The sequence below is a fragment of the Diplotaxodon limnothrissa genome, linkage group LG15 (genome assembly GCF_057381915.1).
Source record: "Diplotaxodon limnothrissa isolate DT_005_m linkage group LG15, D_limnothrissa_male_GT1.1, whole genome shotgun sequence".
NCBI classification, from domain to species: domain Eukaryota; kingdom Metazoa; phylum Chordata; class Actinopteri; order Cichliformes; family Cichlidae; genus Diplotaxodon; species Diplotaxodon limnothrissa.
Window position 1 is genome coordinate 8,324,339 of NC_140610.1, and position 13,668 is coordinate 8,338,006.

A 13,668-nucleotide genomic window follows, 5' to 3' on the forward strand; every position below is an offset into this window, starting at 1 on the left:
GTCATGTAGACACGGTCATGACTTCTTGAAGTCCAAACAGAGCGTCAGAATGAGGGAAGATGATTTAAGTGACTTTGAATGTGGCATGGTTGTTGGTTGGTCTGAGTGTTTCAGAAACTGCTGATCTACTGGGATTTACAAAGAATGGTCTGAAAAAGAGAAAATATTCAGTGAGCAGCAGTGCTGTGACAAAAATACCTTGTTTGTGCCAGAGATGAGAGGAGAATGGCCAGACTTGATAGGAAGGCCAACAGTAACTCACTGTACCACTGGTTACAACCAAGGGATCCAGAAGAACGGATCTCTGAACGGACAACACGCCAAAGATGGGCTACAACAACAGAAGAGCATTACAGGTGTCACTCCTGTCAGCTAGGAACAGGAAAGAGAGGCTACAATTTGCACAGCTCACCAAAATAGAACAACAGAAGATTGGAAAAAGATTGCCTGGTCTATTGTGCTGCAACATTCAGATAGGAGGATCAGAATTTGGGTAACTGACAAGAAAGCATGGATCCATCCTGCCTTATATTTTTGGCATACTTCTTGACTTTTTAGTCTGAACACGCTTATCCCTTTATGACTACAGTGTACCAGTCTTATAGTTACTTTCCGCATGACAGCACACCATGTTGAAAAGCTTAAATCATCTCAAATATGGAGGAAACCGAATTTGTTATTTCTGGCAAAATAGCTCTAATCTCTTGTTTTCCTCCTCCCTCTATCCTGCAGGTGTTGTACCAGGCTGTTAACTATCAAATGGAGCCTGTAAATACAGAGACCGGACGAGAAGTTGACGAGACAGACTCTTTAAAGGTAAATGTAATTTTTTTCCTTACAACCCCCTCATTCTGTTTTCCATCACATGCATGTTCTTGTTTGAACTGCCTCCTCTATCCCTGTGTGGGTTTGTTTCTGTCCTGTTCAGTTTGTGTGTTTTCCTGCCGCTCCATATTTGATGAGGTGTAAATCTAGTGTTACGGTCCTCAGCTCCCTTGTTTTATTTATGCCTTCCTTTCTCCTCCCCTTCAGCACTGCCAGCTTTATGATGCCTTGAGTGGGTGTTAATGTTTCATGACTTGCATTTCATCCCCCTTTGTGTGCAAATAGGTGCTCATTTGAAGCTGTCTGTTATCATTTTATTATTGTATTGATGTCCCTCACTTGTATATGTTTAAGCTGCCCAAATGTGTTCTGTGTGTGCACCGTGGGCATGTATTTATGCAGCTTTCGGTGTATGTGTATGTACTGAATAGCTGGTTTTTATTATATCTTTTTATCATGCGTATATGTTTTCTTCATTTCATGCTCTTACCCTTAATCCCTTGCTAAATAAAGTATTGATGAAAGGCACTAAATGATTTGGCTCCAGCCCACTGGATCTCCCAAGATGGCTTTGTAAAGATTTTCAAATGTATAGAAAACAGCACTTTATTGAATTTTGTGGTGTACTTATTAATGTACATTACATTGCAAAAGGATTGCAACTTTCATTTCCAAATATTAAATGTTAAAGATTTTTGTGGAAGAGGAAGCTCTCAGAGAAGATTAATAACTAAATACTGACGCTGCTTTGAGAGGGGTAGTTCAGAAGACCAACAGAACACAAATACCACAATTGTGACTTAACTGTGACAGCTTCTTTGACTACCTTACTCTGTTCAAAGTCAACAAAATAGACCACTTCTGAAGCACTCTATCTATATCTGAAAAATGTGGGTTAGGTGGCAGATGCTCCGTTTCACCAGCTAATAAAAAGTGGAGATACTAAGAAGTCCAAAACAGTTTTGTTTGGTTTCTATAAGCATGGAAGGATATAGAAAGGCTGGGATATGGAAGCAAATTAGGACAAAATATTCTTTTGATCATAATTTTGACTGTAGAAATCTGAAGGAAAAATAAGTCAGAAACCCAGGACAAACATAATTCAAGCGTTATTTTCACAGTTCTGTTATCTTAGAACTTCAAAATAGTCAAAATTACTGAGATAAAAGTCATAACTCTTTATCACTCATCTTTGAGTGTTTAGCCAACATAAAACTTCTAATCTTGAGCTAAAATTAGCCAGCACTGATCTTCAGCCCATACAGTGGTGTGCCTCTAAGATATATACTAGGTGTGTTTCGAGTGGATTGTCTCATCTAACTCTGTGTTAGATGAGATAAATTCTGTTGCTTTAAGAAGGAAGCTTTTGCTTTGTCAAGGAGCGAATCACTGAATAATATTTTTAATTCAGTTGTATAATCTTAGTGACGAAAGTATTAGTGACAGAAATACTTGTTGTATTATGAATCTGTTCTACATCTGTGTAGAATTTTCCTCTGCCTGTGTGACTTTTGGAAAGTTTTCTGAACAAACACAATACAGAATGTGTGTTTCAGAACCAGAAGGGCCCTGCTTGAATGCATATTGTAATTCCTCTATGCACTACATAAATAAACCAGTAAAAGAAAAAGAGCCCTGCACTTATTAAAATGGCTTCTCAGAAGTACCTAATAAAAAATAGAATACAATATTCATGGGTCTAATCTAGCAGTGCCGATCGAGCGATGCTGTGTTTTTATTTACAAAAAGGAGGTGTTGTATGCTGCACACTGTTCTCAAACTGTAAAGCCCCTTGTCGTGGGTACTTCTACAAAGGCTCCAGAGTGACACAGTAGAATGTGTTTGCCATTAATTTTTCTTCTCTTTCTTTCTCTTCAGCCCCAACCTCGTGTGGGCTCCTCTGTGGGGACAGCAGGAGACCTCCTGCACAGGACTACAGCGAAGACCATGGAAGTCCTGACTACTACAGGACTGAATACCAAGGCTGTTTTGACTGCAGTCAGTGACCACCGCTGGTGGAAGGACTCACTCAATTACCTCCGGCCGCTGCATGTAAGAATCCATTGACTGTGTTGTTTTATTAATTCTTCGCTGCAGATGAAGATTTTTTTTGTAAAGTTCTTAATGGGTGCACTTACCACCTTGTAGGTTTAAAAAGTACAGTTTCTATGCATTTTACTGATATAAATGTATTTATATTCTGTGTAATAATCATGATCAATTAGCCAGCAACAGCGTAGCAGCGGTTATGGATGTATCCGCCTTGTTTTTAACTCTACAGACTAATGGGCTGCATAGACAGATCTCATGTCTGTCTGCACTCCCATACCTCACATACTTTTGCTCGCAGACTTCAAAAATAACCAATCAAGAGCTCATCTCCTGCATAATTAATTGGCCCTCCTGTTGAATATTTCAATATCTGGTGGCTGCACGGGCCCGACGGTCGCCCGGGTGGAGATTGATGGCGTCTCTGGTGTTGGCAGCAATTGGGAGGGGTGATCGTGATTGCGGCTTTCTAAAGAAAGAGGAAAAATTGCATGGATGTTAGCTGTGGGACAGGGAAAAAATATGACAGTGTTGAGGGCATGTTGTGAAAGTTTAATGATGTTTTGATGGCTCCTCAGGGTCGTGGTTCAGGAGCCACTAGCCAGGAAGGGGCATGTGAGAACGCCAACTTGGAGCGTCAAGGCTGCAGCCCCTTTTATCAGGATCTCATTGAGGATCCCTATGTAGACACGGTGAGTGGCTTAAGACCAGTGTTTCTCGTAGCTCTTTGCTTCGTACATTCTTATCAACCTTCTTTCTTCTTATGTTTTGTTTTCTCACCCCAGGGCATCCTTTCAAATTACAGCAAAAACTGCATGAGTAGGCTTATGACTGGGCAATTAATTAGATTTTCTTGCTATGACTTATACATTCTTTAAAAAGCAGCGTTGAGACAAAATGAATATTGATTTCAGACTGAACAATTATAATGCCAAGTACTAACAGAAGGGACTTTGGACTACTGGTATGATGCTAAAAATAATCCAAAAGAAAAGAATGTCAACAGAAGGAATTATAGGGATACAAAAGAGTAAAAGTAAGAAAAGGAGTAGATTGACCTTTGTACCTGGGAAGTGGTTGCCTCTGGGCTATGACTGGGCTTTTTACTCAGAGACACAAATCATACGGAGAGCTGAAAGAGCGGACGGGAGGGGAAACGGAGAAGGCCGATACATCTCCTCTTATGACATTTTAATAGGCTTCTCCAAATCCCTTCCTTCACTTCATCGCCAGCATCCATCCATCTTCCATCATCCATCTACCAATAATTACTCCCCACATCCATCTGCCCATGAGCTGGCTGATCAATGGGATTAGTTTTTACCTTAACAGTTGCAATGAAGGGAGTGGGGATTGAGGAGAGACTGATTGAGAGAGAAAGAGAGACAAATGCAACGGGACTGAAAGATGGATAGAGACAGAGTGGCGAAGACAGACAGGACACACTCTGCGTTGAAGCGATAGCTCTGAGACCGAGCAAGAGCAGAAACTTTATTGTCCGCCACTCAGACACATGAGAAATAACTTGTATACAAGAAACCTATAAATGACTTTTCAAAAGGGCCTGGTTTTGAAACGCTTTACTTGGCTCTGAAGTTCATTTGTTCACTCAGTCTCTCATCTGTCTGACTCCTTGAGAATGAAGATATTCAGTCATCTTCATCATGTCTCGCTGTGCTTTTTCTAGTCTGCTCAGATATGGGGAGGGAGGGTTGCCTTAATATAAAGAAAAGTACTATATCACTCTTCCTTTGTCATTCTTTCTTTTAGAGTCAAGATGTGTATTCATTCTACAAAGAAGTGCCTGCAGAAAACTTTGCTGAGGTTTTGTTGAGGACTGGAAAACTGGCTGAGGCAAAAACTGAGGGAAAAACCCCGTTTCCTGCTACAGAAGGTAAACATGTGGCCTACATAGACATAGATTTTCTAGTGCATCAGCAGAAGCTTCTTTCTCCAACCCGAGCCTCTGATTTATTTTTGGTATTCAGGGTTTCTGACTTCTAATTTCATAACCAACCTTTAATAAAATTTATAACCTCACTGTTTGTTATTCTTGGTGTACTACAACTCAATTCTACTCCAGATTGGATTTTGGAATCAGGCTGAATCTGAGTGAGGTTTTTGAGGGCTAGTTGTTCAGACTTTTTGACCTTGTCTGTCGCTGCTCACTAAGTCAATGTGCTTACCACGGTTTTTGCTGTATAATTTAAATTTGAAATGGTAGTTATTGGTACATTGATTTGGCAAGATCTCAACTGTCAGGTTGCTTGTAAAAATTTTTTCCAGGATTTCAAATTATTATTATGATAATGCAGCTTCTAAGTGTTTGATTGAGGCTGAATTTTGTTTAACTTAGCTTTTTCCTCAGCGCTCCATCTTAGTGAAGCTGGATGGTATTTGCACAGCGTAGTTGGCTTCCTCCTTGACACCCTGCCCTCTCCTCTTCTCATCTATCTTAGCCTGGGAGCCCATATATGGTCGACTAGGGGACAACACGGGAAGAATAGCCTCACTGATTAATTAATGTATCCGCACGCATCCCACCGCATCAGTAAATAATGCTGCATCACTGCAGAGATACTAGAGAGATAGCATCAAGTCAAAACATCAAGGCCACACTGCATGATGGATCATAGCTGCTCGCAAAAATCAATGACACTACAAAAACAAACGTGTGTGTGTGTGTGTGTCTGCATGTAATACAAATGCATGTAAAATTCCACACTTGCAGTCACATTTTCACACATCCACACTTTTCAGCAAATCCAACTTCTCTGCAGTTGCCGCTGTCATTCAAATGAATATCTCTCTTTTCTTAAAAGTCACCTTCCCTTCGGAGCAGCTGCAGAGTGTGACGTGTCGAGAAAGAGAAAAGCCACTCTGGACAGCATCGCGTCCGATAACAACCTTCGATTAATGACTGGTGTGTCGGCCCGCCGCGCTGGCTGTCCTTAAAAAACAGACTAGGAGATGGCCTTTAAGAAAATAAATATATCGATTTTTCACCTGGCCTAGATAAGTTGGAGGTAATTAATGATGACACAAGTGGAAAGTGACTCAATGGGATTGAGCTGAGTAAGGTGCAGACACAAGCACTTGATGTGAAGACAAGTGGGGAGAAAGAGAGAGGTAGACACACACACATATTTGCACACATGACTCCAAACTCCACTGACACACAGCATGGAGTGCTGCCATTTGCCAAATGTTGACCAGGCTCTAATCAGTTGTTTTTCCCCACACTGCCTGCACAGGTGAAATAGTAATAGGTTAGTGTCTCACCGACCTACTAACAATGTGCTCGATTTAGCTGACACAGAAGCAGGAGTGTGTGTGTGTGTGTGTGGATGCAGACACACAAAAACAGCCCATCTAATGCACCCACTTCTCTGTGTGTTGTCTCTATCACTTTCTCTGCACTCACTCACAAACGCACACACACAAACACTCACTCACTCACAAGAAGAAATGTTGTATGCTTTAAAGGCAGGGTTATCTATTTAGTGTGTGTGTCTGTGTGTGTGTGTTTACCCCTCTGGTAATTCCTGTCCCGATGGTATCTGTAGCTTTAGAGAGGCGTGTAATCAGCTCATTCTGAGGTGTAGCTCATTGAAACCCGTGGGGTAGGAGAGGAGGGGAGAGAAAAACGAGCAAAGGAGAAGGGTGGGAACACTGCTTAAGAGAGCTGTTATTTGTCCTTAAACTAGTTCATTACTTCGCTGCTGCTCGCACATGCAACGGCGTGCACCTTCAGCTATGCCCTTCCAACCATGTGTGTGCACATATGCATATTAGTGTGCATTTTGTTCTACAGTGTGACTCTTCCTGTGCCCTGCCTCTGTCTCCCTCCCAGTGTCCATGCTCTACTTTTCTCTGTCTGTTTCATTTTGTCTCGGGCTCTTATCACCAACGCAGGCTTCTGTTCTCCTTGGGTCTCAGACTACAAAGTGATTCTGTCTGATCCTCTCTGCTGCCTCCCGCTGTTTCCTCAGAGTATGTTTGTTGGTGATTGATTAACTGAGAGCATCCGTGCGCTTACAGTGTTTGGAATTTATCAAGTTCATCTACATATTTTTAATTGTAATCATGCGAGTGCTGTTGTGTGTTTTTGGTCTCATTGTGTCTAACTATTGTGGCCTAGAGGGAAGCTGTTTGGGTTAACTCCATCCTTGTGCCCAGAGCTCTGTAGACACTCCAAAACCCATCAGCCTTAGGGGCACTGCATAAACATGGACTGGTTCCCAGTTTCATACTCGTGCTAACTCTGAATGGGATTAGTTTTTGTTCACTTATGAAAAGCTAATCAATATGCATACTAATTAGTTCTCAATCATTAAATGTTTGCTGCTGCTGTACCACCATAAACCCCACAAGTTCACAAGTTCTGCACGTGAATGCAGAATTTTAAAAGTAAATTTTAAATGGTGATCGTGCAGCAAACATTTCAGTGTTTTAAAAAAATCTTTGTGATTCTGTTTGGGATTTTTAATACTGTGTTTATGTAATATTGGCAGGAAAAAAAGAACAGAAAAACTTCAGTCCCATTACCAGTCATGACAGCCCTGTTGCCCTGCCAGTGATTCTGAGTACTTTGGCATGGTCAGTTCATGATGGGCTTTCAAGTCCAGAGTACTGAGTTATAGAAGCTGAAGTTTCAGTGGCTAAGCAGCCATCTGCCCAATGTAGGGGTTAGTGTGTGTGTCGCCATGGCAGTTGAAAGGCATTTAAGTTGTGTCACATAATACCATACTTGTATCTGAATAACTACAAATAAGCCTCAAAGACTCATTTATGCTCGTAAGGGAAAACTTAGTGGAAGGCACGGCATTTCAGTAGTTATGCTATCACCTCACTACGAGAAAGTTCCTGGTTCCCAGTACACTGACTTCCTCCCACAGTCCAAAGTTATGCATACATATAAACTGGAGGTTAAATGACGTTTCTAAAATGTCTTTGGATGTGAGTGATTCAAGTGTATAGAACCCCGTAAAGCACTTTGATTGATCAGTAAGATTAAATAAATGCCAGTTCATGTATTAGAATGTGCTCTGAAAGCCTGCCTTTCATTATATATACAACGTTGTACATATAAAATCACATTACATTCATTATGCTTCAGAAGACTGCGACTGTGGAATACATGTTGGAAGCATTTACCTTGGTCTGTCATATGTATATACTGTGTATCAGGTGTCGTTTTCTTCTGTAGCTGCTTTATACAATAACTTATATGAGGTTCATATAGATTGAAATAATAAGATGAAACTTGCAATATGAAAAGAAGAAGCCTCAAGCTTAAAAAGCCGATATATAAACTGTATAACCAACTGTTTAGTCAGTTCATCTATATACTGTAGGCCTGAAAGTGCAAGATCAAATCACCAAATTACAAAACAACCGCAGGTGTGATTGAAACCAGAACAAAGGTTACGATCATAGATGGGTTTGGTCTGAGCCATATCTACTTGCAGGAAGAAAAGAGGGGCGATCAGCCTGCTACTTGACGCCCTTCATACATATTCTGTTTTATTTTTTTAATGTATTTGTGTTTGTGTATATATATTATGTATATATACTATTTTAATATAATTTAGACTTGATCATAGAACTCATAGGCGCTGTCCCATCACAATAGAATCTCACGTTTTTTACTACCTTCTTTTACTCATGCAATGCAAATAGCTTAGTTTAGTTAAGTTTGTGTTAAGTACTTAGTCTGCTTTGTTTATAGACCTGTTGAGGCCTGTAGTGAATCTCAATCTAATCTTTCTTATAAAGGCTGGTGTTGTTTTCACCTTGTGAGTCTGCCGGTGTTTAATCATAGCTGGTATCAAAAGCTGAGATGGCTGTGTTAGAATTGGAGAACCCTTTTGGGGGGCTAGGCTGCCTCCCTAAGAGAAAGGTGCAGCATACAGAGTTGCTGTTGGTAGCCACGCAGAGGCAAATTTTGCATTCAGGGGATTCACTATTAAAGTGCACTTTGATTAAGTTTGTGCTCATCTGGAGAGCACTTATTAGAAAAGGACCCGTACTTTGTCTTTGACTAATAAATACGATCTGTATTTGAAACAGGTTGTGTGCTCGCAGAAATGAACACATTCAAAGCTAAGTCCACTGTATACAGGTAGATGTAGACATACATGCAGTAGTTTAGTAACCTTTCAGGGATTTTAAGTTTTTTTTCTTCATTTGTGTCCAATATTCCTTCTTCTAGTCCTGTATAGTGTTTCCTGACATATTTCTAGAATATTAAAACATAGGGTTTTTTTTGGGTTTTTTTTGGGTAATCAGTGCTTTAAAATCGTCTCACCTCTCTCTGTCCTTTACAGTATTGCTCCAGCTGGCCAACGATGCATTTCCCAGGGACATGATGCTGGCTCTGTCCTACTTACTTGCTCTGCCTCAGGTAGGGGGACACTCGCACACGTCCTGGTAACAAAAGGAGTTGGATTTTATTTTATTGAGACCATCAGATAGTTGAGCTAATGCATTTTGTCTGCATGATCTATTTCATTTGACATTTTACACCTTTGATTTGACCTCTCATGTTATTAGACATTTCACAAGTTGTAAATATGCATCTCTCTTTGTGTAACAGTGTGAGAACAGTCCACCGTCATAGGCTAGGCTGTGCAAAGACTGAAAACAGAGGCGAGATGTAATGCAGTAGTCTACTTTCATCTCAGGCCTCTTGATTTAGAATATGTTGAAAGCAAAGAGTCAATTTGTGAAAATGCCACTGTAATTGTTTGTCTTGCATGTCCTTATATTTGTTCTTACCTGCAGGTGCTGGATGCCAACAGGTGTTTTGAGAAGCAGTGTCACTCGGCCTTGTCGCTCCAACTGGCTGCCTACTACTACTCCCTGCAGATCTACTCGCGCCTCATGCCCTGCTTCAAGGACAAGAACCACACTCTTTACCAGGTCAGTGTATTTCTGTGTATGACGGAGTGTTTGGGTGGTTGAATGAATAAATGTTCTGATGTTACCTTGGGAAGACACTAGATGCATGTCTGTGATGTTGTGTAGCCAAAACTGTTTTGTTCCACAGCTCGGAAATACACAAAGAGCGTTTCAGAACTGGGGTGTTTGTTTGCATGTCATCTTTTATTTTTAAAAAGAAAAATCTCTATGCTGTTCTTGTGTATGACTTCTGCCCTGCCTCATCTGCTCTACAGCATGACTTGGCTTCTGTCAAAAATAGATTTACCACATATTTTTAGTCATGTGGTGCAGAAAGCTGCTTTTGGGATGCTTAGAAAATGCACTGCAGTGCAGCTGTTGAACGCACAGACAAAAGAATCCAGTTTTAAGCAGCTAGGACACAAAATCTTGATGTGTTGTGAACAGATTATTTTTAGGTCTAGGTCTTGAAACTTTAGAGCCTCAGTGCAGGATTTAGCTGTTTAGGCAGTGCATTTTACTGGTTGGGAGGATCATAGCAAAACAGTGTTTCACCTGTGGTTTAAGTTTGTTTCAAGGTTGCTTCAATAATAAGTGGAGTGAATATAGATGTGTGTATGGCTTTTGAAATGAAAATTTATGTATGCTTTTGTTTGACATTTATTTAAGGAGGAACTAGTATCATAGACATTAAATGTCAGAGCAAACTGTCCACAATCGCAAGAAATGCATCTGTGTGAGTCTGGGTGATCTAACAGTGCAAACGTGATTTGATTTATAAATAAAGATTGAGCCAGTTAATTTCAATAATAATCAGCATTCTACCATAAGCAGCTCAGATTTGTAAGTCACAAAGGAGCAGGTGAAGAAGGACAAGGAAGCCAGTACTGACCAGTATAATACAGTGGGAGTGTAGGTTTACTGCATGTGTGTTTCTGTCCAGAAAAAGCATGGCCATTCGCATCAATGAGAGGCAGCTGAAGGGGAATCAATATGTTTAGATAGGGCAAACCCCTTTGTTAGAAATTGATGGACACTGTGTTGGGTCTGGGAGGTCGGGTAAGTCTGACAGCTCAGGTGGAGGTCTGTATTATTACAAACTATACCTCCCTATGAACCTGAAATCTGTGTGTGACAGGAGGGTGCGAGTTTTTTAGAAGACTGGAGACGAGGCAGATCAACTCGATCATATAAAAACAATGAAATGTAAGAAAAGATGCATAATATTATCATCCAGTGTAAGGTTTATGCCACATAAATGCCCTAAATTAACAGTACTGGTAATTCCCAAATGCATTATTTATGTTTCTATAAGGGTTAATCCAGTAGTATGTGCAGGCTCTTCAAATAAAATGATATTTTTTAATGCAAAAATATAATTATTGTAATTATCTATGAAGTTTTGAATTCACTGTCATACTGTCAACAGAAACATTGTTTCATTGGTTGAATATTATGCTTGATGCAGCGTGAATTCTTTTTGTCTGCCAAAGTAAGGAGCAATATATAATTTTCAGTTTTAAATAGTTTTTTTTCATGTTTTCATGACACGTGTACTCACACTCATATATATATATATATATATATATATATATATACACACACTCACCTTTGTTTTCTTTTTCATACAACATACATTCAGCTCTATCCTAGCCCTTGACGTTTGCCATTATACTTCAGTATTACTCACCTTACCAGTTAGCTGTTCTCATTCTCATTTGATTCCTTCAGTTATCTTTCATTGCAAATAAATTAATGGATTTGAAGACTATTTCGCTGCACATTTTGTTATGACGACAGAATAGTGAGATCAGCGAGGCGACAGGCACAATTGACATGGTTCAAATGCCGCTTGGCTGCGCAGATGTAGGAGGACAAAGTAAGATTTTTTAAAAAAGAGTGACAAAAAAATGCCAAATAATAATTAGCCATCAGAAATGGAACAAACTGGGAAAATGACTGTAATTATTCTTTTAGACATCTGAATACTAATGCAGTTTAATTGTGCTTTAGTTTAAACCAGCAATGCATTGTGTACCAGCTATTGCTCTTGAAGAAGTTTTAAGCATGTTTCTGTGTGTACACAGCATCTTCTTTTTCTAAGTAAGGCAAGAAAAACAAGAGATCAGAAAATGTGATTGAGAAGTGAAAGAAGAGGCTGCAAAGTGGGGGTGGGGATGGGGGGTGATTGGCAGAGAATAACTGAAGAAATGGCTCTGACCTTTTCTTTGAGTGGACCCTGGCTCTCATGGGTTTTAGTGCAGGTAGAAGAAGGGAGGTAAAATGTTGAAATAAAAGAACAGAAAAAAGGAAAGAGGCCAGCAGAAGAAGTGGATAAGTGTGTCCCAGTTGACATTCAAGGTTAGAATTGCACGCTCTCACATTCCCGCTCACACAAGCACACCAGTAAGTTGCTCTCCGCGCACACACTCATCCGCACGCAGTGACGCACACACATCCTTCCTGCATCCTAATGGCAGTAATCACTCCCTGAACTCCTGCCTCAAGTGAAGTTCAAGTCCATTAACTTAAAATATATACAGCTTTTTCCTTCTGCTCCACACTTTAGCAGTTGTACTTTCATTTTTAGCTCATTTCTTCATTTTTTTCCTTTTTCTTTTTCTTTTTTAAAGTTGTCATTTCCTTTTCCTTTTTTTCCAGTCTTAGTATGTTCTACAAGAGTGAGTGCTTGTTATCATTATGTTCCAGGTCTCGTCTTCGCTCGCCTCTCTTATTGAAGAAGTAGTGGCCATTTTTACCATCAGTGAAAGAAGCGTTATTGGAAAAAAACTTTCAACCTATCTACATATTTTTTCCTATTGGATTTTTTTCCCCTCTCTCCTCTGCTGTGTGCTTTTTTTATGTTTCCTTTTATGCCCCACCATTGTCAGTTAAGTCAAATGGTTTGCTTTGTTGGTATGACATTTCTGGTTTATGCGTTTCCATGATGCTTCTCTCCATCCACATTATGCTGCTCTGTCCGCTATCGTTTCCTGTTCATTCTGCGTTCGGTTTAGGCTTTTTTCCCAATAGGCCTGCCTCACTCTTGTTGAATCTCAGGCCTCTCTATTTACAATACTATCTTAACTGTGCATGCTTTATACAGTTTTCTTGTGCTTTCTTTAGCTCTTGCTTTCTCTTATCTATTAAGGCACACATTGTACTTAATGTGATATTGCATTTCAGATATGTATGACAGGGTGCGCGTATCTATATTTCATGCACACGCTTGCTTTGCATTGCAAATGAGGTTATGGGGGGAAAAATTACCTACCAAAGCATGTGTTTTTTATATTTGGGCATACGTGAAGCATTTGTGCGCCTGCTTTTGTTTTTTGCATTCATATATCACAGTTGGCACACATTATTGTATGCGCTCCACTTTAAGATCTGTTTTCCTGTGACAGCGGGGGGCACATTTGTATGTGCGTTTGTGTGTTGTGGTGTGTCACGCTGTCTCACAGTGTTTCCCACTTGGTACTTGAAGAGCAGTAACACTGTCTCAATAACTCTCACGCTCTTTCTTTTTTTTTTTTTTTTTTTTTTTTTTTTTTTTTTTTTTCTTTTTGCCTGTCCCGTTTGGCTCTTTTGCCATCAGAATTGTTGTCTAAAGGCAAAGAAAGATGCCCAACGGATTTACTTTACCAAACTGACCATCCCAGCCTTGCCGTAATGGTCCATTTGATTCACCTTTTATTGTTTATTTTATTTTCACTTACTGAATACGGGACAGACTTGACTGGGGGAAAGAAGGGGAGAAAGAAAGAGGGAAAGAGAAACAGCTGAGAAGAGGGACGGGGGAGAAGGGCAAAAGACAAAAACCAACAGAACGGGCAGAGAAAAAAAAATGCATATATCAATCACCTGGATCACCTGCTGAGAAAGAAAAAA

The 13,668-nt window shown here is 40.1% G+C and overlaps 1 protein-coding gene across 1 annotated transcript in view; it reads left to right on the top strand.

Annotated features, from left to right (window-relative positions):
- Window positions 1-13,668, top strand: part of nbas (NBAS subunit of NRZ tethering complex) — a 184,714-nt gene that overhangs the window by 76,767 nt on the left and 94,279 nt on the right. Inside the window, exons 36-41 of the mRNA XM_085373435.1 lie at window positions 733-816; window positions 2,704-2,877; window positions 3,453-3,566; window positions 4,645-4,768; window positions 9,204-9,280; window positions 9,661-9,798. Of these exons, the coding sequence (XP_085229561.1) occupies window positions 733-816; window positions 2,704-2,877; window positions 3,453-3,566; window positions 4,645-4,768; window positions 9,204-9,280; window positions 9,661-9,798 (711 nt within the window). The remainder of the gene's footprint in view (window positions 1-732; window positions 817-2,703; window positions 2,878-3,452; window positions 3,567-4,644; window positions 4,769-9,203; window positions 9,281-9,660; window positions 9,799-13,668) is intronic.